We start from the raw sequence: 25,825 nt of genomic DNA, 5'->3' as shown, positions 1-25,825 counted from the left end.
CCGACCGGGTTTCTAGGCGATTTAGCTTTGTGGAAATGCATCGTACGCAGACCTGACCGAGTCTTCAAGGAAACCCGACCGGGTTTTGCTAATTCCAGAATTTTTTCTAATCTATCCTTTCGGGCCCGACCTGGTTTACATATACCAGATCGGGTATTAGATTTATGTCATTTCAACATTTGCAAATCATCTCAAATTCAAAAGAGCACCATTCTCTCCCTCACAACACTCATGTATAAACATCAATAGGATCTCAAATAGATTTTTAACTAGGCATACAAATCACAAAGAATCTAAATTAGAACAACTCATAAACTTGGGTTGCCTCCCAAGAAACGCTTTATTTATAGTCCATAGCTAAACTTCCTTCAACAACTCAGTAGGAAGAAGGAAGGGAAAGTTTATAAACCTGATTCCCTTGAACGGGTATTCCAGCTCGGTAATGTTTCAAGCTTTGCCCATTCACCTTGAATGTACCGCTCCCCTCGCTCCAAATTTCTACAAAACCATAGGGGAAGACCTTGGTGACGTGGAATGGTACGGACCACCTGGATTTGAGTTTTCCCGGAAATAGTTTGAGACGAAAGTTGAACAATAGGACTAATTCTCCTTCCTTGAATTCACACCTTTGGATGTGCTTGTCATGCCACCTCTTGGTTCTCTCCTTGTATAACTTAGAACTTTCGTATGCATCAAGGTGAAGTTCATCTAACTCTGCAAGTTGTAACATTCTATTCTCTCCCGAAGCATGCAAATCAAAGTTGAGGGCTTTGATAGCCCAATAAGCGCGATGTTCAACTTCAACGGGGAGATGGCAAGCTTTTCCATACACTAGGCATGGCCACGAGGCGGGTTACCCGGAACCGAACCGCTTGGAACCGGAACTGTTTGCGACAGGTTCCGAACCGCCTTGAACCGCGGAACCGTGAAACCGCTGGAAAAAAACTTCATGAACCGGATGTAAAAACCGCGGTTTGGAACCGGAACCGGTCCGGGTGAATCGGTCCAACGGTTCCATGGAACCGGAACCGGGACCGGTCCGGGTGAACCGGCCCACCGGTTCCATGGAACCGGAACCGTGAAAAACTAGCCGTTAACTAGCCGTTGCAATTTTTTTTATAAATACCCACCACTTTCAGTCATTTTCATTCACAACTCATCTCTTCTCCTACTCTCTCTACTTACTCTCTCTACTTAATTCTTTTATTACGCAATTATTCTCTTAATTACATAATTAGTCTTTTAATTATTTCTTAATTTAGTTAATTACATAATTAGTCTATTAATTATTTATTTATTTCTTAATTCTATTATTATTTCAATATTATCAATCATGTCTTCATTTTTGAAAAAAGCCTCAAAAAAAGTTACTAAAGTAGCAAAATCATTGGGAGGTTCCAGCTTCTCCAAAAGAAAGGCCACTTCTACTCCGTCGGTATCAACAACACCTTCTATTAGTAATTATAATTATGAACCAAATTATCCAGAAGGGTACGACCCAGAATTACATAATTATGCAGAAGAAGTGGAAAGAGAAATACAAATTGATGAAGAAGAAGAACAAGAAGAGGAACCAACGACCCTTATTGGGATACATATATCTCGACAGTCATCAACAAGATCACATGAAGAACAAGGAGAACAATAACAACAAAGACAAGCTCGTGGTAAACGAGTCAATTTCCAAACTATCAGTTAGTTTTATAATTTTATTCTTCAAATTAATTAAATTTTAAATTATTTATTTATTTAATTATAGTTTTATAATTTTAAATTATTTATTTAGATGAAGATGAACCAGTAAGACAACCTTTTCCGGCAATGCCACCTCCTAGTGGTAGAGCTGTTTCGCATGTGTGGTCGTATTTCACAAAAGAACCAACCGAGAATCCAGATATTTTCTTATGCACTTGTCAAATTTGTGAAAGTCAAGGAGTAAAGCCCTTAGTTTCATACAGTTTCGCCAGAGGTAAATACTTTTTAAGTTTTTTATATATACATTATATATTCATATTTTATAAAAATTTATTTATTGTGTTTTGTGAATACGTGTTAGGTAGTGGTACAGGATCTTTTAACAAACATTTGGTAAAGAAGCGGGACCATAAGTGGAAGCCGACAGACACAGTGGGACATTCCCAGCACAGGTATGCCTTTTAGATATAATCGTAATGATATGATTGATGAATTTTCTAAGTATGTAATTTGTGATGAATTGCCATTTAACCATGGTGAAAGTAGGGCATACGAGTGTTACACTAGAAAAACTTTGCAACCACAATATAGAGCAATCCCTAGGAGCACTCTTAAAAGACGTACAATTAAATTATATGAATCAATGCGCTATGAATTAGTTGAAATGTTTAAATCTTTTAATGGTAGGGTTAGCATAACAACTGACATTTGGTCTGCTCCCCACATTTAGAATCTTATATGTGTGTAACAGCACATTGGATAGATCAAAATTGGATTATTCAAAAAAGAATAATTGCTTTTGAGACAATGCCAGAAAGACATACCGGTGAAAACATAAAATATAGATTAGTAGAGATATGTAGAGAATGGAACTTATTAGATAAGATATTTTGTTGTTCAACTGATACTGCAACCGCGAACATTAAATGTATAGAACTTTTGTATAACGAACCTGCTTTTAGTTTTATCCTTGGGGGTAGCTTATTACACATACGTTGTTGTGCACATATAGTTAACTTATCTTGCCAAGCAGGTATAAAAGAATTAAGCGATTTATTAGAACCAATTAGAGATATAGTGAAGTGGCTTAGGATTGGAAAGATAAAGAGACGATATAAACAATTATGTGACTAATATCAATTTAAAAAAGTGTATTGGTCATTAGATACTCCTACACGTTGGGGCTCAACCAACGATTTATTAAGAAAGGCGATTGCTTATCGTCCATTTATAACACAACTGTATAGTGAGTGTACAGATAGCTAAATAGCTGATGACACTTAGGAATTAGCTATAGGTGTACATAATATATTAGAAGCGTATGACCACGCCACTAAGATTTTTTCATATGTTTATGAACCGAACGTTCACTTAGTAATAAGTGAGTGTATTACTATTTTTTATCATCTCCTTAAACATACGCATGATGATACTAACCCATATTTGAAGTCGATTCTTGCAGATATGATGGAAAAATGGAAGGCATATTTTACCGATTTTCCTTATATTTATGGAATTGCAACCATTTTAGACCCATGTTTTAAAACTGAGGTCCTTACTAAAGTAATAGGATTTTACTACCAATCGTTAGATCGCCCACCTACTGATGTACATAATTATGTAGGAACATGTAAAAAATATTTAGCAGAACTCTATGATTATTACGCTAGTGTATATAACCCAAAACGCGATACGTCTAGGCGTGCTAGCGTTTCGGCACGTCCCTCTTATTATAATTCGGTAATAGCTAATATAATGAGTCAAGATGATAGTTTTGTAGGATCATCTTCTTCTTCCTCCACCTCATATTTAGAATTAGATAGTTATCTTAAACACCACTTTGAAATAGACCAAGGTAGCTATAACATTTTAGAGTGGTGGAAAGAAAAATCTGTAAAATTTCCCATTTTATTGAGAATTGCAAAGGATATCCTTGCAATTCCTGCGTCAACAATTGCGTCGGAGTCTGCTTTTAGTGCAGGTAGAAGAGTTTTGGACGAAAAGAGATCTCGTCTTGCTCCACATAGTATTCAAATATGTGTTTGCAAGAAAGATTGGGATCAAGCGGAGATTCGAACACAAGTACTAAGGAATGATGATGACCAAGACGACGATGATGATCCATGGATGATGATGGATACATCTCCATCATCGTCAGGAGGAGAGTCCGCGGAAGCATCTAACCAACCAGATGATGATGTCGAAGACGAATAGGATCAATCGGACAACGATAAATCAACATTCAACAACTATAAATAAAAGGTATGACAAAGAACTACGTGGGCTTTGATTCCTTCGGGATACGTAGGCAGCTTAGTATTCCTTTGGGTACTAGTTCAAGTCCATTTTCTCCCTCTTTTTTTATTAATCATCTTTATCGACATTATCATTGATTCGTTTTTTATTAATTTATTTTTTTCATTCTTTTTAGTATATATTTTAATAACGATGACAACTTGACAAGCAATGAATTTCGCTAATAATCAAGTAATCATCAAAGGTATGTCCGCAATATTATAATATTTTTTTATTATATAAATATTTAAAGAAAAAATAAAAATGGAACCGATGGTCCAACCCGCCTGTCGCGTGAGTTGGAACCGCCGGAACCGCCTCATGAACCGCCAAGGAACCGTTTGGAACCGCCCGGAACCGGAACTGGTCGCGACAGGTTCCAAATGGAACCGGAACCGGGTGGAATCGGAACCGGATGGAACCGGAACGAAAACGGACCAACTCGGACCGTGGCCATGCCTACCATACACCAATCTATAGGGAGTGGTACCAATGGGAGTCTTGAAAGCAGTCTGGTACGCCCATAAAGCATCATGCAACTTGTTAGCCCAATCTTTCCTTGATCTTGCAACCGTTTTCTCTAGGATGGACTTGATTTCACGGTTAGAGATCTCTACTTGCCCACTAGTTTGGCGGTGATATGAGAAACCTACTCGATGATGCACACCTTACTTTTTCAACATAGACTCGAACTTCTCTTCTATAAAATGTGACCCTCTGTCGCTAATCAATACACGGGGTGTCCCAAAACGAGGGAAAATAACTCTCTTGAAGAACCGAGCTACTACTCTTGCATCATTAGTAGGGGTGGCCATGGCTTCCACCCACTTGGAGACATAGCCTACGGCAACCAACATATACTTGTTCCCGTGAGAAGAAGGAAACGGTCCCATAAAATTGACACCCCAAACATCAAACAACTCTACCTTAAGAATGTTATTCAAAGGCATTTCAGACCGTCTAGTGAGGTTTCCAGTACGCTGACAACGATCACACGATTGCACATACTCATGAACATCTTTGAAAAATGTAGGCCAATAGAAACCACAGTGAAGGATTATTTCAGCAGTCTTAGTGGCACCGGCATGACCTCCTGTAGGTAAATCATGACAATGAGCAATTACCGATGCTACCTCATCTTTTGGAATGCACCTCCTAATGATCGTATCAGCACAAAGCTTATATAGATTAGGATCATCCCAAAAATGCTTCCTTACTTCATGGAGAAATTTCTTCTTTTGCTGGTAAGTGAGATCATGAGGTAAAATTTGATTGACCAAAAAGTTAGCTATGTCGGCGTACCACTGTGCTTTGCCAAGTGAGATGGCAAAGAGATGATCATCAGGAAATGAATCATCTATAGCGGGATCGTCATCAACATCGTCAAGAAGAAGGCGAGACAAATGATCAGCTACTACGTTTTCAGCCCCCTTTTTATCCTTAACTTCCAAATCGAACTCTTGAAGTAATAATACCCAACGAATCAGTCGAGGTTTAGCATCTTTCTTAGTCATCAAATACCTCAATGTCGCATGATCCGTATGCACAATCACTTTCGACCCAAGAAGGTAGGATCGAAATTTCTCCACCGCAAACACTACCGCCAACAACTCTTTTTCAGTGGTAGCATAATTGAGTTGGGCGGCATCAAGTGTCAAACTGGCATAATAAATGGCATGGAGTTTTCCGTCTCTCCTTTGGCCTAACACTGCCCCAACTGCAAAAATCACTTGCATTGCACATTATCTCGAACGGCAGGTTCCAATCCGGTGGTTGGATGATCGGTGCAGAAATCAAAACTTGTTTTAACCTGTTAAAAGCTTCAACACAAGCATCAGAAAACACAAAGGGGGTATCTTTGGCCAAGAGCTCAGTTAATGGACGAGCGATTTGAGAAAAATTCTTTATGAAGCGGCGGTAAAAACTCGCATGCCCAAGGAAGCTACGAACCCCTTTTACAGAAGTGGGGGGTGGTAATTGCTCAATCACATCAATTTTTGCTTTATGGACCTCAATGCCCCTATTGAAAATAAGATGACCCAAAACAATTCCCTGTTGGACCGTAAAATGACATTTTTCCCAGCTCAATATCAGATGGACTTCCTCACATCTACTTAACACCTTTTCCAAATTTTGCAAGCATAAATCAAAAGATATTCCGTAAACCGAGAAATCATCCATAAAAACTTCTGTTGAAATACACAGAGATGGTCGAATGCAACAAGAGGGGGGGTGAATTGTTGTGTATCAAGCTTTTCTACGTTTTTCTTCTAATTTGCGGAATTTTAACAAACAAAATAAAGCTTAAACTTAAAAGCAAAAGATAAAAAGGAGACAAAGATTTTACGTGGAAACCTTCTTGGCCTAATAAGAAGGAAAACCACGACCCCCCCGGGATTTCAAAATTCTCACTATGTTTTAGGCAATCAATTACAATTACATAAAACAGTTTGCTTCACTTGAAGCTTCTCTACTCTAGGCCTAATTCTCTTTCTCTACTTTCTCCTTCTCTTTCTCTTCGTATGCTTCTCTTCTCTATTCCCTTAGACTTCTCATAAGTCTAATTGCAACAAATCAATCAATAACCCTTACAAGGCCAATTCTTAAGAGATTAAAAAATTAAAATAATTACTTAAGAAAAACATAATAAATTAATTGGCATTTAGAAACAGAAAATATTTTTCTTAAATGATCTCCCTTCAATGGACACTCTTGGATGGATACACGGTTTGAGCAAAGTTCCTCCTATTTATAGTGGGAATAGCCAGTAGTTACCTTAGACACACCTCCCACTATCCTCCACGTTCTCAAAATAAAAAGATAGTGGAATTGCCAATAAATAAATCTCCGGCTGTCATTTGCTCAAAGAGAAAAACGGTTTTTTTTAAGCTAGAAATAGCATAGGAATTAAAAACACAAGATCCTAAAAAATAGGAGATCTTAATCTTAAAAAGAAAAAGTCTTAGGCTATTTTTAGATAATCTAAAAATAGTTTAGCCAATTAACTTACTAATTAATTTAAGCAACTAATTTAAGTTTTTAACCGTTTACATCAACTAAAAACAGAATAATAAAATAACTGCAATTTTCCAGTCGATGTTTTTCTCCACACCTGCTACGTAGGAACAGCGTACTGTCTCCAGCTTCAACTTCTGTGAGATTGTTCATTTTGGGAACAGTAGACTGTACATCTACTTTCAACATTATAACACTTATCTAACTTCTTCGATCTTTAAGACATGTACAACCTCCACAAATCAAGTCCTAGGCTTCATCAACGATTTCAACAAAATCGGATATTCACCTACAAAACAATCTCTAAAACATGTTTGTTTATTTATAAGTGAATTTATAATCAAAACCTTAAGAGCCAACAAATCCCCCTTTTTGATGATGACAAACTTTATAAACAAACTCAAGTAAACTAGAGTAAAACAAATTTCTTAGAGCATACTAGAGATTAAAGCAACTCTAAATAACTTAGTAAATCATAATTTACCAAGCATGCATAAACCAACTTACTCTATAAAAACATAATATCAAATATGTTTTAAAAATTTCAAAAATAATTAAACTAAAACAAACTAAAACTTAAATTATTAAGTATTTTCAAAAGAAACAACTTTAAAGCAATTAATCAAAACAATTAATCAAAATATCCATAAAAACTTAATATCAACACAGATGATCAGATTTTAAGCTAACATAAACACACAGTACACATAGCACATTAATTTCCATAAAAAACAATATAAATCAATCAAGATATGTACTGTGTATTCACAGCTCTCCTTAAGTTTGTGCATAATCTTCCCCTTTTTGTCATCAATCAAAAAGAATTTGGGGTTATCAAACCTCAGCACAAACCATATAGATTTGTCAGTGATGAAAGCAAGAAAAAATAATGAAAGTAAGCACCATAAAAAGCAATCAAATCTGCATAATGTTAGTCATCGAAGACTAGAAATAAAAACAAAAGAAAGAAATGTAGCAGTTGTTCAAATACAACCTTGTACCCCAGATGGTACAAAGACAAAAGTGAAATTGTTTGATTAGTGTTACAGCCAACAAATCATTAAAAACATGGGAAGAGGAATCAGGGAGCAGTCTCTTCTTCATCGATGAACTCAGTCTGTACATCCACTGTGTCCAGCTTGGCGCCAAGACGGTTCTCCATCTGATTAAGCTGATCAACAATTGAAGCAATGGAGACATGAGTTTCATCTTGAAATGCAAGGAAGTGAGACTGAAGGTCATTTAGCTTAGAGAGGACAGAGTCTAAAGAAGCTGCAGGAACAGAATTATAGTTAGTACAACCTACATCAGGTGAAGTGTGTGATTGAAAAGGTGGTGGTGTAGACTGTATTGGTGATGTTGGTGGTGATAGAATGTGATGTGGTGATGATGTGGTTGGTTTAGGAGAAGGAGGTTCATTGGATGTAGACTCAGGCATGGTCTCGAATGTGGTATCATCAACCATTGTAGCCTTGCGTTTTGAAGCTAACCTCCTACTCTTCCTCTGAATAGATTTAGCCTTTCTCCTCATTGCTATCACAATCTCTTCATCACTTGAATCATTACAGAGATTGTGATGAACATCTTCTTCTAAGGCTTCCTCCTGTTCTGCTTCCCCCTCACTAGCTTCTCCATCCTGTTCCCCTTTTTCTTCTGTTTCAATATTGTCAGTGGGAACAGGTCCTTGCTCCTTTTCCTCTTTTTCTTCCTGTTCTTCCTTCCTCAATTTTTCCTCTTCTTTTTCAACCTCTTCCACTTCAGATCCAACTTCAATCACTTCTTCTAAATTATGTAATAACATCCCTTCATCATTTAATTTTAAGTGCAAATTTTGTAAACACTTTGCACCTATCTTCATGTTGGCTCCCATTGGGAACTCCAACCCTTCCAAAGGGACATCAAATTTTCTGAAAATCCAGGTCAACAATCCTTCATAACCAACAAAAGTTTTCTTCTCAATATAATCAGACAAATGAGATATCATCAAAGATGGAAAATTTATCTTTATGTGATTAGCCATGTAGTAAATCAAGGTAGCATCACGTAAACTTACTTCACTCCTTTTGGAGTTTCTTGGCAAAATAAATCTACGTGCAATATTGTACAGTAATTTATGCAGAGGATTCAAAATGTTATGGCTTATTTTCCCTTTTCTTTGCTCAATCCCTAAAAATTTTAAAACTGTTTTTTCATTTATCCCAGAAAATACTATTTTTGAACCAACGTAGTAAGTATCAAACCCAACATTAGGAACATTAAACCATTCCCCCAGCAATGCACTATTAAATTCTATTTTGATGTTCTTGACAGTACTAGAGCACATCCCACAATCATTTGAGAAATTTGAAAAAAAATCTCGCATTAGATTTAGAAAAATGGAATTGCAAATAAAATTTGACATCAAAACTTCCCATTCTTGATGTTGCAAAATGTCATGCAGTTGAGGAAAATGGGTAGAGTCATACCAGTATTTGTCGAGTCCGAAACCAACAGACATTTCTTTTGAGATTTCTTCAGCACCATTAGGGTCACTATGCTTCGAACGTTTGACTACTTTGGAAGATCAACCACCTTTTGGTTATGAAATCTTACGTTTGGTACTGGTAGGTTCAGTAGTGTGTTTGGGTGATTCTTTTGTGGTTTCTATGGTTGTGGGTGGTGCAGCATCTAGTAATGGTGGAGGATGAACCACTCTTAGAGGTTGTGGCTGGGTATGTGTACGGGATTTAGGGGTTTTCTTGCCTGATTTTGAAGATCTTGGGGTTTTCATTTTGTACTTTTGAAAAGGTTGAGAGATAAGAAGGAGAACGGTTTCTTGAAGAAGAATTGAGAAAGCGTGAGTAGTGTGATGCAAGAGAAGGGTTTAATAAAGGGTTGAAATGACGGTTACCTTAAGTCCCATCTCATCAATGCCATCATCATTACTTGTGATTTGGAAGGATTATTTGAAGAAATGAAAACCGTTTCCCATATTTTTTATTGATTTATGTTGACTATATAATAAAAAATGAAGAACAAAATTATGAAATATTAAATTATAAAAAGAATGAATTATGATATTATAAAATATTATATGAAGAGAATAACGAACATACTGCTTTGGTCTGATCCACTTAACAACATACAAACGAGAAGACTTTCATAGTACAAACATTATTAAGTGTTTACCTGATCCATTCAATAATTGATTCTCAATCAAGATATTGAGGTTGATTCCTGACCTTTTTCATTCTCATGATGCTTCATTGGTAATTTTATGCAATCAACTTTAGTGGAGCTTGATCATACCAAGTTCAAATCTCATCTTTTCATATTGTTCCCTTGGAAGTGGTTTGGTTAGAATATCTGCAACTTGTTCATTTGTATTAACATGCTTTAATACAATATTTTTGTTTTCTACATTATCTTTAAGAAAATGATGTCTAATATATATGTGTTTAGCTCGTGAGTGATGCACTGGATCTTTAGATATACATATGGCACTGGTATTATCACAATAAATAGGAATGCATTCAATTTTAATACCAAAATCTCTTAGTTGCTGTTTTATCCAAAGCATTTGGGAACAGCAAGCTGCTGCTGCTACGTATTCAGCTTCGGCTGTGGATAATGCAACCGTATTTTGTTTCTTGGAACTCCATGAAACTAAAAATGAGCCAAGAAATTGTACCATACCTGACGTGCTTTTTCTATTAACTAGATCACCTGCATAATCTGCATCACTAAAGCCTTTTAAATCATAAACATTACTTTTAGGATAAAATAGGGACAAGTCATCTGTTCCCTTCAATTATCTTAAAATCCGTTTTACTGCTGTGAGATGTGATTCTTTGGGGTTGGACTGAAATCTAGCACATAAACCAACACTAAATGAAATATCGGGTCTATTTGCAGTTAGATATAATAAGGAACCTATCATGCCTCGATACATTGTTTGATCTACGTTAGTTCCTTTTAGGTCTTCATCTAATCTAACATTTGTAGCCATGGGTGTATGGTTGGTTTTAGCGTTGTTTAGCTCATACTTCTTAAGAAGTTCTTTTATGTATTTTTGTTGATGAATAAAAATACCATTTTCAGTTTGTTTAATTTGCAAACCAAGGAAGAAATTTAATTCTCCCATCATGCTCATTTCAAATTCTGTGCCCAAAAGGTTGGCAAATTCTTTACATAACAAATCATTGGTCGCACCACAAATAATATCATCAACATAAATTTGAACAACTAAAATATCTTAACCTTTATTCTTAAAGAATAAGGTTTTGTCAATCTTTCCTCTTACAAAGTTATTTTGAATCAAAAACTTTGATAGTCTTTCATACCATTGCCTAGGAGCTTGCTTCAAGCCATATAAAGCTTTGTCAAGCTTGTAGATATGATCAGGACAAGAGGTATTCTCAAAACCTGGGGGTTGTTCAATAAAAACTTCTTCAACAAGAAAACCATTTAAGAAAGTACATTTCACATCCATTTGATATATATTAAAGTTCATAAATGCAGCAAAAGAAATTAAAATTCTAATAGCCTCTAACCTTGCTACCGGAGCAAATGTCTCAGTGTAATCAATACCTTCTTGTTGATTGTACCCTTTGACCACTAGTCTTGCTTTGTTTCTTACAATTATTCCATGCTCATCTAGCTTATTGCGAAATACCCATTTTAAACCGATTACCTTTTTGCCTTTTGGTTTGGGTTCTAAGTGCTATACTTTGTTTCTTTCAAATTCATTTAATTCATCTTGCATGGCTACTATCCATTCGGAATCCTTTAGAGCTTCTTCGTGATTTTTAGGTTCAAGTGATGATAGGAACGCAAAATGTGCACAAAAGTTTCTCAGTTGGGATCTGGTTTGTGTTCCCTTATTCATATCACTTATAATCAGATCAAGAGGATGATAACTTTGATATTTCCAAGGTTTGGGCACAAATTCTCTTGAGGGAACAGTAGCATGTTCTGGCTCAACAACTTGATTGGCATTTTGTTCAGCTATTGGATCATTTTGCTCATCTGCGGGAACAGCTGAATTGGGAACAGTTTGCTGGTCCAGTTGTGCTGGCAGTTCCTGGACTTGGTCAGTTTCTTCTTCGTCTTCTTGTATTGGATGTTCACCTGCTGTTCCTTGATCTTGCACCTTTATTTCTTCATCATCTTCTAGATTTGCAAGACCTATTTTGACATTGTTTATTTCCTGTTCACTTGTTGAAAAGTTAGTTTCATCAAAGATTATGTGAACGGATTCCTTCACGCACATTGTTCTCTTATTATAAACTCTGTAAGCTTTGCTATGTGATGAATAACCGAGAAATACTACTTCATCACTTCTTTCATCAAATTTACCTATATTTCGTTTTCCATTTACATGAACAAAACATTTGCATCAAAACACACGAAAATAGGAAATATTTGGTTTAACACCTTTAAGCAATTCATAGGGTGTCTTAGAAGTGATTGGTCTTATTAATACACGATTCAAAGTATAGCATGCAGTATTGACGGCCTCGGCCCAAAAATTTCTAGATAGACCACTAGCAATCAACATAGTCCTAGCCATTTCTTCTAGGGTTCTATTTTTCCTTTCTACCACTCCATTTTGTTGTGGTGTTCTAGGAGCGGAAAAATTGTGATTTATACACCATGTTCATTACAATAATTCATAAAGTTTGAATTTTCAAATTCTTGCCATGATCTGATCTTATGTGAACAAGTAGATTATTGGTAGATTTTTGTATTTTATTAGCAAAAGAAACAAACTCATCAAAAGCTTCATCTTTGCTTACTAAAAATAGGGTCCAAGTAAATCTACTATAGTCATCAACTATGACAAACACATATCTTTTGCCACTACGGCTTTGTGTTCTCATAGGTCCACAGAGATCCATATGAATTAATTCTAATGGTGTAGAGGTAGTCACCAGATACTTTGATTTAAAGGATGACCGCACTTGTTTTCCTTTAGCACAAGGATCACAAATTTCATTTTTGAGGAATTTTATTGCTGGTAATCCTCTTACTAGGTCTTTTGATCTTAAAGTGTTAATCAATGAATAGCTAGCATGACCTAGACGCTTGTGCCAAAGCAGTGGGTCTTCTTCTATAACGCTTAAACACGTTAGGCTGGTTTTGGGAACAGTGTCCAGGTCCACAACATAAGTGTTCTCTTTTCTAATTCCCTCAAGCACAGGGTCTCCTGTGTTGTTCCTAGAAATTATGCATCGTTCCGAAGCAAACTTAACAGAGTTACCTTTGTCACAAAATTGAGAAATACTTAAAAGATTGTGTTTTAAATTCTCGACTAAAAATACATTGTCAATGGCATGGGAACTTGACCTTCCAACCTTTCCTTTGGCGATTATCTCACCCTTTATATTATCACCGAAGGTTACAGTTCACCCATCATATGCTTCAAGTGAGAGAAATTTAGATTTGTCACCCGTCATGTGCTTGGAACATCCACTGTCGAGATACCATGAGTTGTTCCCCCTCACTTGAACCTGCACAGCAAATTAAGAGTTAGATTTAGGAACCCTGTTATCCTTGGGTTCCTTGTCGATTATACATGAATCATATTTCTTGATCTATAACTGTTCGACATGAATTTTATTTGCTATGTGGTGCTGTTCCCTTTTTATAGAATGATATTTTAGGTGTCCAATTTTACCACAAAAGGAACAGATTTTACTACTAGGGAGATCAACATAGACCTTTTTCTTTTTATCATTTTTAACATAACCTAGACCTTCTTTACTCTTTGGTTTAGCATTTAGAATCCATTTGGGAACTTCATTGATTTTCCCGTTTCCTTTTAAATTAAGTTGATCTTTTAGATATTTATTTTCTCTTTTACATGATTCTAATTTTAATTTCGTTTCTTGAAATTCCGTGCTAAACACATGAGTGGATATATCATTTTCATGCCATTTAAATCCTAGCAATTTGTTTTGATTCTTTTCAATGTTAAGAATGATGAATTTCTGCTTTATTTTCTCCAATTGCTCTTTTAAAATGATATTCTTATCTAACAAATCAAAAAATCTACTTTGCACATCGATCCTAAAAGTATTTAAGTATGAGATGTGATCTTTACTTAACTTAAGGTCTTTCTCAATTTGGAGACACTTAGCTGTTTTTTCTTCCAACTTCTCTTGTGTTTCCAAAAATAACTTAATTAATTTATCCTTACTTAAACTGAATAGATGTTTAGGAGAAGAATTAGAAGACATTACCTCTCTTTCCTTAGTCTCTTCATGAGATGCCATGAGACACAGATTTGCAGTTTCTTCCTCTACTGGAACTTCAGTTTCAGCTTCGCTTTTAGTGTCACCCCAAGCTGCGATCATTGCTTTACGAAAATCTGTTCTGAAGTTTCCCTTCTTTGGTATTCTCCCAGCTTCCCTTGTCTTCCCTTTGCCCTTCTCATTCTTCCATACAGGGTAATCCTTGATGAAGTGATCAATACTTCCACATTTGTGGCATTCAAAATTTGTCTTCATGTTAGCAGTTCCTCTTTCCTTATTATTTCTTTGGTTTCTATATCTGCTGTTCCTGAAGAATTTTTTGAATTTACGTGCCAACATAGCAGCTTCCTCTTCACCAGTTTCTGATTCTTCACTATCATCAGCTGCTAGAGCCAGTCCTTTGTTTCGGGAACTGTCCGCTGTTCCCAAATGCAGTTCGTGTGTCATGAGTGAACCAGCCAGCTCCTCCAAATTGAACTTGGTGAAATCTTTGGACTCCTGGATGGCTGTGACCTTAGCTCTCCAGCGCTCATCTTGTGGAAGACTTCTCAGTATTTTCCTGACTTGTTCATCAACGGGAATGATCTTACCAAGAGAGACAAGTTCGTTTGTAATGTTGGTGAACCTGGTAAACATCTCTTGGATTTTTTCCTTAGGTTCCATAACAAACCTTTCATATTTGGACATTAGGAGGTCAATCTTGGATCGCTTCACTTCACTGGTGTCTTCATGGGTAACTTCCAGCAGGTCCCAAATTTGGTCCAAGACCACAGTGAAGTAATTTGATAGCAAGAGCATTCATCTCCATCTTTTGAAAATCTTCCTTTTCATATTCAGTGATTGTCTTTGGAACAACTTCATTATTGGAGTTGATGGTCGTCACTTCAAAGTCTCCAATTTCAATAACTCTCCATACTTGATAATTTTCGGCCTTTATGAAGATTTCCATTCTATTTTTCCAGTAGGTATAGAATTTCCTATCGAACATGGGTGGCCTTTGCGTAGAGTACCCTTCTTCCATGCGTTTGTTCATCTTCAACATCTCTGTGGCAACAGGATACTGCTCTCAGGGTTTCCTGATTAACTGAGGAACAGAGCTCTGATACCAATTGTTGAAAAACACAGAGATGGTCGAATGCAACAAGAGGGGGGGTGAATTGTTGTGTATCAAGCTTTTCTACGTTTTTCTTCTAATTTGCGGAATTTTAACAAACAAAATAAAGCTTAAACTTAAAAGCAAAAGATAAAAAGGAGACAAAGATTTTACGTGGAAACCTTCTTGGCCTAATAAGAAGGAAAACCACGACCCCCCAGGATTTCAAAATTCTCACTATGTTTTAGGCAATCAATTACAATTACATAAAACAGTTTGCTTCACTTGAAGCTTCTCTACTCTAGGCCTAATTCTCTTTCTCTACTTTCTCCTTCTCTTTCTCTTCTTACGCTTCTCTTCTCTATTCCCTTAGACTTCTCATAAGTCTAATTACAACAAATCACTCAATAACCCTTACAAGGCCAATTCTCAAGAGATTAAAAAATTAAAATAATTACTTAAGAAAAATATAATAAATTAATTGGCATTTAAAAACAGAAAATATTTTTCTTAAATGATCTCCCTTTAATGGACACTCTTGGATGGATACACGGTTTGAGCAAAGTTCCTCCTATTTATAGTGGGAACATCCAGCAGTTACCTTAGACACACCTCCCACTATCCTCCACGTTCTCAAAACAAAAAGATAGTGGAATTGCCAATGAATAAATGTCCTGCTCTTATTTGCTCAAAGAGGAAAACAGTTTCCTTAAGCTAGAAATAGCATAGGAATTAAAAACACAAGATCCTAAAAAATAGGAGATCTTAATCTTAAAAAGAAAAAGTCTTAGGCTATTTTTAGATAATCTAAAAATAGTTTAGCCAATTAACTTACTAATTAATTTAAGCAACTAATTTAAGTTTTAACCGTTTACATCAACCAAAAACAGAATAACAAAATAACTGCAATTTTCCAGTCGATGTTTTTCTCCAGACCTGCTACGTAGGAACAGCGTACTGTCTCCAGCTTCAACTTCTGTTAGATTGTTCATTTTGGGAACAGTAGACTGTACATCTACTTTCAACATTATAACACTTATCTAACTTCTTGGATCTTTAAGACATGTACAACCTCCACGAATCAAGTCCTAGGCTTCATCAACGATTTCAACAAAATCGAATATTCACCTACAAAACAATCTCTAAATCATGTTTGTTTATTTAAAAGTGAAGTCATCATCAAAACCTTAAGATCCAACAACTTCCATGATATTTTTAATGAAATCTGAGAAAATTGCCATCATGCATCGTTGGAATGTGGCGGGCGCATTACAAAGACCAAATGGCATTCTGCGATATGCAAAGGTGCCATAAGGACAAGTGAATGTCGTCTTTTCCTGATCACTTGGATGGATGGGAATTTGAAAAAAAACCTGAGTATCCATCTAAGTAACAGAAAAAGGAATGCTTAGCCATTCTTTCCAACATCTGATCAATGAAAGGGAGAGGGAAATGGTCTTTTCGGGTGGCTTTATTCAGCTTACGATAGTCAATACACATTCGCCACCCTGTGACAGTTCTAGTGGAAATCAATGCTCCTTTGTCATTCTTTACAACGGTCATACCTCCCTTTTTGGGAACTACTTGAACAGGACTCACCCACTTGCTATCTGAAATGGGGAATATTATTCCTGCTTCAAGTATTTTAAGAACCTCTTTCTTGACTACCTCCTTCATATTAGGATTAAGCCTTCGTTGTGGTTCTATAGAAGAGGTATGATCATCTTCAAGAAAAATCTTATGAGTGCAGAATGAAGGATTAATACCCTTGATGTCATCAATAGTGTACCCAATAACACTCTTATACTTTTTCAGAACTGTGAGCAATCGCTTAATTTGAGTGCCATTAAGTTCAACATTGACAATAATAGGGTAAGTGTCATTATTCTCTAGAAAAACATACTTCAAAGAAGGGGGAAGGGGTTTTAATTCTACCTGAGGAGGCGTGGCACACTCCTTTCGTTCCTCAATGGTGGAAACCTTCCAAGGTGGGATGTCCTCAAACTTAGCTTTTGCAGCAACAAATGTAGGTGCAGCATCTAAAACTTGGACCATATCAATCACATCGGCCCTATCCTTCTCATAGTTGCCCTCAATAGCTGCATAAAGTGGATCAACAATGAAGGGTGTGGACTCCCTCTCTATAGTAGCATCAACTATTGCATCCACCCGATAAACAGTCTCCCCAATAGCTGGATGTGCCATGGATGAGGGGAGATGGAAATGCAGCTGTTCTCCCATAATCTCAAATGATAACTTCCCATTCTTCACATCAAAAATGGATGCCGTAGTCTTTAAAAAGTCGCGACCCAAAATCACCGGAATGCGGGCATCCTCTTCCATATCCATGATGACGAAGTCGCAGGGTACGAAGTAATTTCCAACCCTGACAGGGTAGTCCTCAAGAATAGCAACTGGGTATCTCACAGACCGATCAGCTAATTGTATAGACATTCGAGTGGCTTTCATCTCGCCATTGATCTTTTTGCATAATGTCAACGGCATCACACTCACACTAGCCCCTAAATCAGCAAGGGCTACGGCAGACACATCTTTCCCCAACTTCAGCGGGATAGTAAACTACCAGGATCAGCTTGTTTCTTAGGAATCTTGCATTCCAAAATAGCGCTACATTGCCCATTCAAAGTTTCCACCACACTCTCCGCTAGCTTGCGTTTGTTAGAAATGATGTCCTTGAGGAATTTAGCATAAGAGGGCATTTCCTTAATGGCTTCTAAGAAGGGGATGTTGATCTGTAGCTTGCTCAAAACTTGAAGCAATTTTCCATATTTATGCTCAAGCTTCGCTTGTGCCAATCTAGAAGGAAATGACACTGGTGGTGTGTAAGTTCGACCAGCAATTGTGGGCTTGTCTGAATTGACTAACTCATCCTTCTTTTCTTTAGAAACATCATCATTAGCTCCTGAATCTTGAACAACAATAGGTGAAGTCTTTACCTTAGGGGCTAGAACATGAGGTGTCCTACCGGTCCTCGTAGTTACTGCATTGAGTTGCTGATGGGGAGATGTGGTTGGGTTCTTTTCTGTGTTTCCCGGAAGTTGCCCCTTTTGCATAGACAAGTTGCTCAATTGTTGTGCCATCTGAGCCATCTGAGTATCGATCATTTTGTTGTGAGCCAAAATCTGATTAATGGAGGTGCTGAAGTGTTCATTTTGCTTGCTTTGGGTAGCCATGAAGTTCTCCATCAAGCTCTCAAGGTTGGACTTCGGTGGATGTTGTTGTTGAGGTGGGAAGGGAGGTCTTTGTTGAAAACCCAATGGTATGTTGTACGAGGATGAGGGATTCTGGGCATTGTTGTTTTTGTAGGAAAAATTCGGATGATCCCTCCATCTTGGGTTGAAGGTGTTGGAATAGGGGTTGTATTGTTGTCTGGCATTCTGATTTTGGATGGCTTTGACTTGTTCCAAAGCAGCAACCCCTTCGGCTTGAAGTTGGCAATCAACACTAAAATGCCCATTTAAGCCACAAGCACCACAGACTTTATTTACTGCAGCTACATCCATTTGCTCAACCTTCCTTGTCAAAGCTTGCACATTATTAGTCAAAGCAACAATAGCATCCACTTCATACCTGCCACCTCGCCTTGGAGTTGATTGTTCTCGCCAGTGGTAATTTGAGGCCATGTCATCAAGAATTTTCTTGGCCTGGGTCAGAGTTTTCATAATGAAGTTACCCCCAGCAGCAGCATCCACAGAAGTATGGATCTCATGGCTCAAAGCATTGTAGACTGTCTCAATAACCATCCAATCTGGTAATCCGTGATGTGGGCACCTTCTGATTAGACTTTTGAATCTCTCCCACGCATCATAGAGTGATTCCCCGTCTTTTTTCTTGAAAGTAGAGATTTCATTTCGGTACTTTGAAGTTTTTCCGGGTGGGTAGTATCGATGCAAGAATGCCTTTTTCAGAGCCTCCCAAGTAGCAATGGAGTTGGGTTCTTCCTCTTGAAGCCACTGCTTAGCTGCCCCCGCAAGAGAAAAAGGAAAAGCTATCAACATTAATTGATTAGAAGTGATGTTGTTGTACTTGTGTGTCATGCACTTGTCGATTAATAGATTATTGTGGTCGGTTGGGTTCTCATTCTCCATACCATGAAATTGGTCCTGAGCGATCCAATTGAAGAATGCTAACCGGATCTCATACTAGTTCGTGGAAATCTCTGGCCTCACAATGCTAGTAGTGACAATGCTAGCATCGGGAGTGATGTAATCCAGGAGGGGTTTCTCTGGTGTTTCAGCCATGGTTAAATCTTCCCTTCTCTTGTTTCTTTGCCTTCTTTGCCTAGAGTTGAGTCTTCTTGCAGTTGCTTCGATTTCAAGGTCAAAAGGTACTAGTTCGTGTCCCTGTCGTCTGGTTTGCATGCAACAAAAGAAACTAAAAGCAAAGGGTTAAATAGATAGGGGAGGGGGACATAACCGAAGCGAAATCAGAGAAAAAGAATCAATCTAAACTCAGAAAATAAACACTAAACTAATCCGTTGTTCCCCGGCAACGGCGCCAAAATTTGATAGATCGTTTATGTACTACCAAACAATTCCTAATATGCAACTAGTATAGCAGTAGTTAGGGTCGAATCTACAGGGAAGAATGTAGTAAATGATTATTTTTCGGCTACCAATTGATCCTAAGTAACGCAAAAAATTGGAGAATATATGTCTAAACTAACTAAATAACTAGAACACAAACAATTAAATTAGAAAGGTAAATCGATGATACTAAAACATCCAACGATAAACTTCCCCACTAGCATGATATGATGACAATGAGATCCTACTACCCTTACAACAATCATAACCGAGTTCAATAGGATGAATACACCATTAAAGATACTAATAACTCCTTTCGAAGACTATTAGCTTCACTACCATATTATCAAACCTATTTTCATGGAATCAAGTATAGTAATGACATTGAGCATAGTATTCTATAAGATCCAACAATCAAATCTATCTATTTTCATGAAGATTATCAAGCCCTTGATCTAAAAGGCAATTCATTCAACTCTAACTTTCGTTAGCGATTGAATGCATTGTTAACCACAATTCCAAAATTTATATTGAAATTATATGAGTTAACTAGCACAAGAAACCAAGCATGAACAAGGATTATGCATAACAAAAAGGGAATGGGATTCAATAAATCATCATCAAAATCATGGCTAGGGTTCCATCTAACCCTAGATTAAGAAACTACTCCCACATATCAAATGCAACAAAACAAGAAATAATTAAAGAAAACATGATTAAAAGTAATAACAAGGAAAAGATAAAGAAATAATACTTGAAGTTGAACACCAAAAGATGAACGCAAGTAGTCGAAAGTTACAAAGTTTTTTCTCCAAAAGTGAAGAGTTAATAATATCTAAAAACAGAGAAAAAATGTTGTCAAAAGGTACTAGTTCGTGTCCCTGTCGTCTGATTTGCATGCAACAAAAGAAACTAAAAGTAAAGGGTTAAATAGATAGGGGAGGGGGACATAAATGAAGCGAAATCAGAGAAAAAGAATCAATCTAAACTCAGCAAATAAACACTAAACTAATCCGTTGTTTCCCGGCAACGGCGCCAAAATTTGGTAGATCGTTTATGTACTACCAAAAATTCCTAATATGCAACTAGTATAGCTGTAGTTAGGGTCGAATCTACAGCGAACAATGCAGTAAATGATTAGTTTCCGGCTACCAATTGATCCTAAGTAACAGACAAAATTGGAGAATATATGTCTAAACTAACTAAATAACTAGAACACAAACAATTAAATTAGAAAGGTAAATCGATGATACTAAAACATCCAGAGATAAACTTCCCCACTAGCATGATATGATGACAATGAGATCCTACTACCCTTACAACAATCATAACCGAGTTCAATAGGATGAATACACCATTAAAGATACTAATAACTCCTTTCGAAGACTATTAGCTTCACTACCATATTATCAAACCTATTTTCATCGAATCAAGTATAGTAATGACATTGGGCATATTATTCTATAAGATCCAACAATCAAATCTATCTATTTTCATGAAGATTATCAAGCCCTTATTCTAAAAGGCAACTCATTCAACTCTGACTTTCGTTAGCGATTGACTGGATTGTTAACCACAATTCCAAAATTTCTATTGAAATTATATGAGTTAACTAGCATAAGAAACCAAGCATGAACAAGGATTATGCATAACAAAAAGAGAATGGCATTCAATAAATCATCATCAAAATCATGGCTAGGGTTCCATCTAACCCTAGATTAAGAAACTACTCCCACATATCAAATGCAACAAAAAAAGAATTAATTAAAGAAAACATGATTAAAAGTAATAACAAGGAAAAGATAAAGAAATAATACTTGAAGTTGAATACCAAAGGATGAACGAAAGTAGTCGAAAGTTACAAATTTTTTTCTCCAAAAGTGAAGAGTTAATAATATTTAAAAACAGAGAAAAAATGTTGTCAAAAGGTACTAGTTCGTGTCCCTGTCGTCTGGTTTGCATGCAACAAAAGAAACTAAAAGCAAAGAATAGGGGAGGGGGACATAACCGAAGCGAAATCAGAGAAAAAGAATCAATCTAAACTCAGAAAATAAACACTAAACTAATCCGTTGTTCCCCGGCAACGGCGCCAAAATTTGATAGCTTGTTTATGTACTACCAAACAATTCCTAATATGAAACTAGTATAGTAGCAGTTAGGGTCGAATCCACAGGGAACAATGTAGTAAATGATTATTTTCCGACTACCAATTGATCCTAAGTAACACAGAAAATTGGAGAATATATGTCTAAACTAACTAAATAACTAGAACACAAACAATTAAATTAGAAAGGTAAATCGATGATACTAAAACATCCAGGGATAAACTTCCCCACTAGCATGATATGATGATAATGAGATCTTACTACCCTTACAACAATCATAACCGAGTTCAATAGGACGAATACACCATTAAAGATACTAATAACTCCTTTCGAAGACTATTAGCTTCACTACCATATTATCAAACCTATTTTCATGGAATCAAGTATAGTAATGACATTGAGCATAGTATTCTATAAGATCCAACAATCAAATCTATCTATTTTCATGAAGATTATCAAGCCCTTGATCTAAAAGGCAATTCATTCAACTCTAACATTCGTTAGCGATTGAATGGATTGTTAACCACAATTCCAAAATTTCTATTGAAATTATATGAGTTACCTAGCAAAAGAAACCAAGCATGAACAAGGATTATGCATAACAAAAAGGGAATGGGATTCAATAAATCATCAACAAAATCATGGCTAGGGTACCCTAGATTAAGAAACCACTCACACATATCAAATGCAACAAAACAAGAATTAATTAAAGAAAACATGATTAAAAGTAATGACAAGGAAAAGATAAAGAAATAATACTTGAAGTTGAATACCAAAGGATGAACGAAAGTAGTCGAAAGTTATAAAGTTTTTTCTCCAAAAGTGAAGAGTTAATAATATCTAAAAACAGAGAAAAAATGTTGTCAAAAGGTACTAGTTCGTGTCCCTGTCGTCTGGTTTGCATGCAACAAAAGAAACTAAAAGCAAAGGGTTAAATAGAAAGGGAAGGGGGACATAACCTAAGCGAAATCAAAGAAAAAGAATCAATCTAAACTCAGAACATAAACACTAAACTAATCCGTTGTTCCCCGGCAACGACGCCAAAATTTGATAGGTCGTTTATGTACTACCAAACAATTCCTAATATGCAACTAGTATAGCAGCAGTTAGGGTCGAATCCACAGGGAACAATGTAGTAAATGAATATTTTTCAGCTACCAATTGATCCTAAGTAACACAAAAAATTGGAGAATATATGTCTAAACTAACTAAATAACTAGAACACAAACAATTAAATTAGAAAGATAAATCGATGATACTAAAACATCCAGGGATAAACTTCCCCACTAGCATGATATAATGACAATGAGATCCTACTACCCTTACAACAATCATAACCGAGTTCAATAGGACGAATACACCATTAAAGATACTAATAACTCCTTTCGAAGACTATTAGCTTCACTACCATATTATCAAACCTATTTTCATGGAATCAAGTATAGTAATGACATTGAGCATAGTATTCTATAAGATCCAAAAATCAAATCTATCTATTTTCATGAAGATTATCAAGCCCTTGATCTAAAAGGCAATTCATTCAACTCTAACTTTCGTTAGCGATTGAATGGATTGTTAACCACAATTCCAAAATTTATATTGAAATTATATGAGTTAACTAGCACAAGAAACCAAGCATGAACAAGGATTATGCATAACAAAAAGGGAATGGGATTCAATAAATCATCAGCAAAATCATGGCTAGGGTGCCATCTAACCGTAGATTAAGAAACTATTGCCACATATCAAATGCAACAAAACAAGAAATAATTAAAGAAAACATGATTAAAAGTAATAACAAGGAAAAGATAAAGAAATAATACTTGAAGTTGAATACCAAAGGATGAACGAAAGTAGTCGAAAATTAAAAAGTTTTTTCTCCAAAAGTGAATAGTTAATAATATCTAAAAAAAGAGAAAAAATGTTGTCAAAAGGTACTAGTTCGTGTCCCTGTCGTCTGGTTTGCATGCAACAAAAGAAACTAAAAGCAAAGCGTTAAATAAATAAGGGAGAGGGACATAACCGAAGCGAAATCAGAGAAAAAGAATCAATCTAAACTCAGCAAATAAACACTAAACTAATCCGTTGTTCCCCGGGAACGGCGCCAAAATTTGATAGATCGTTTATGTACTACCAAACAATACCTAATATGCAACTAGTATAGCTGTAGTTAGGGTCGAATCTACAGCGAACAATGCAGTAAATGATTATTTTCCAGCTACCAATTGATCCTAAGTAACACACAAAATTTGAGAATATATGTCTAAACTAACTAAATAACTAGAACACAAACAACTAAATTAGAAAGGTAAATCGATGATACTAAAACATCCAGGGATAAACTTCCCCACTAGCATGATATGATGACAATGTGATCCTACTACCCTTACAACAATCATAACCGAGTTCAATAGGACGAATACACCATTAAAGATACTAATAACTCCTTTCGAAGACTATTAGCTTCACTACCATATTATCAAACCTATTTTCATGGAATCAAGTATAGTAATGACATTGGGCATAGTATCTACAAGATCCAACAATCAAATCTATCTATTTTCATGAAGATTATCAAGCCCTTATTCTAAAAGGCAACTCATTCAACTCTAACTTTCGTTAGCGATTGACTGGATTGTTAACCACAATTCCAAAATTTCTATTGAAATTATATGAGTTAACTAGCATAAGAAACCAAGCATGAACAAGGATTATGCATAACAAAAAGGGAATGGGATTCAATAAATCATCATCAAAATCATGGCTAGGGTTCCATCTAACCCTAGATTAAGAAACTACTCCCACATATCAAATGCAACAAAACAAGAATTAATTAAAAAAAACATGATTAAAAGTAATAACAAGGAAAAGATAAAGAAATAATACTTGAAGTTGAATACCAAAGGATGAACGAAAGTAGTCGAAAGTTACAAAGTTTTTTCTCCAAAAGTGAAGAGTTAATAATGTCTAAAAACAGAGAAAAAATGTTGTCAAAAGGTACTAGTTCGTGTCCCTGTCGTTTAGTTTGCATGCAACAAAAGAAACTAAAAGCAAAGAGTTAAATAGATAGGGGAGGGGGACATAACCGAAGCAAAATCAGAGAAAAAGAATCAATCTAAACTCAAAAAATAAACAATAAACTAATCCGTTGTTCCCCAGCAACGGCGCCAAAATTTGATAGGTCGTTTATGTACTACCAAACAATTCCTAATATGCAACTAGTATAGCAGCAGTTAGGGTCGAATCCACAGGGAACAATGTAGTAAATAATTATTTTCTGGCTACCAATTGATCCTAAGTAATAAAAAAAATTGGAGAATATATATCTAAACTAACTAAATAACTAGAACACAAACAATTAAATTAGAAAGGTAAATCGATGATACTAAAACATCCAGGGATAAACTTCCCCACTAGTATGATATGATGATAATGAGATCCTACTACCCTTACAACAATCATAACCGAGTTCAATAGGACGAATACACCATTAAAGATACTAATAACTCCTTTCGAAGACTATTAGCTTCACTACCATATTATCAAACCTATTTTCAAGAAATCAAGTATTGTAATGACATTGGCATAGTATTCTATAAGATCCAACAATCAAATCTTTCTATTTCATGAAGATTATCTAGCCCTTGATCTAAAAGGCAATTCATTCAACTCTAACTTTCGTTAACAATTGAATGGATTTTTAACCACAATTCAAAAATTTCTATTGAAATTATATGAGTTACCTAGCATAAGAAACCAAGCATGAACAAGGATTATGCATAACAAAAAGGGAATGGGATTCAATAAATTATCATCAAAATCATGGCTAGGGTTCCATCT

General features: G+C 36.0%; 2 protein-coding genes, 1 non-coding gene and 1 pseudogene across 3 annotated transcripts; 1 reads left to right on the top strand and 3 right to left on the bottom strand.

The window, feature by feature from the left end:
- Positions 1 to 376: 376 nt before the first annotated feature.
- LOC130802615 (uncharacterized) lies at positions 377 to 730 on the bottom strand. Its single transcript, XM_057666621.1, has one exon. The coding sequence runs from the start codon at positions 728 to 730 to the stop codon at positions 377 to 379; it is 354 nt and encodes a 117-aa protein (XP_057522604.1).
- A 3,721-nt stretch (positions 731 to 4,451) lies between these two features.
- On the bottom strand, positions 4,452 to 17,838 carry LOC130802613 (uncharacterized; annotated as a pseudogene).
- Positions 17,839 to 17,897: 59 nt separating this feature from the next.
- On the bottom strand, positions 17,898 to 19,442 carry LOC130802612 (uncharacterized). The gene has a single exon (XM_057666620.1). It carries the CDS (start codon positions 19,440 to 19,442, stop codon positions 17,898 to 17,900), a length of 1,545 nt encoding a protein of 514 aa, XP_057522603.1.
- On the top strand, positions 19,108 to 19,213 carry LOC130803350 (small nucleolar RNA R71). The gene has a single exon (XR_009039898.1). It is a non-coding gene; the product is annotated as a small nucleolar RNA R71 (small nucleolar RNA).
- Positions 19,443 to 25,825: the final 6,383 nt, after the last annotated feature.

Source organism: Amaranthus tricolor, chromosome 16 (assembly GCF_026212465.1).
Source record: "Amaranthus tricolor cultivar Red isolate AtriRed21 chromosome 16, ASM2621246v1, whole genome shotgun sequence".
NCBI lineage: Eukaryota > Viridiplantae > Streptophyta > Magnoliopsida > Caryophyllales > Amaranthaceae > Amaranthus > Amaranthus tricolor.
The sequence above is the reverse complement of the archived record's forward strand: the minus strand, read 5'-3'. Positions and strand labels throughout refer to the sequence as shown.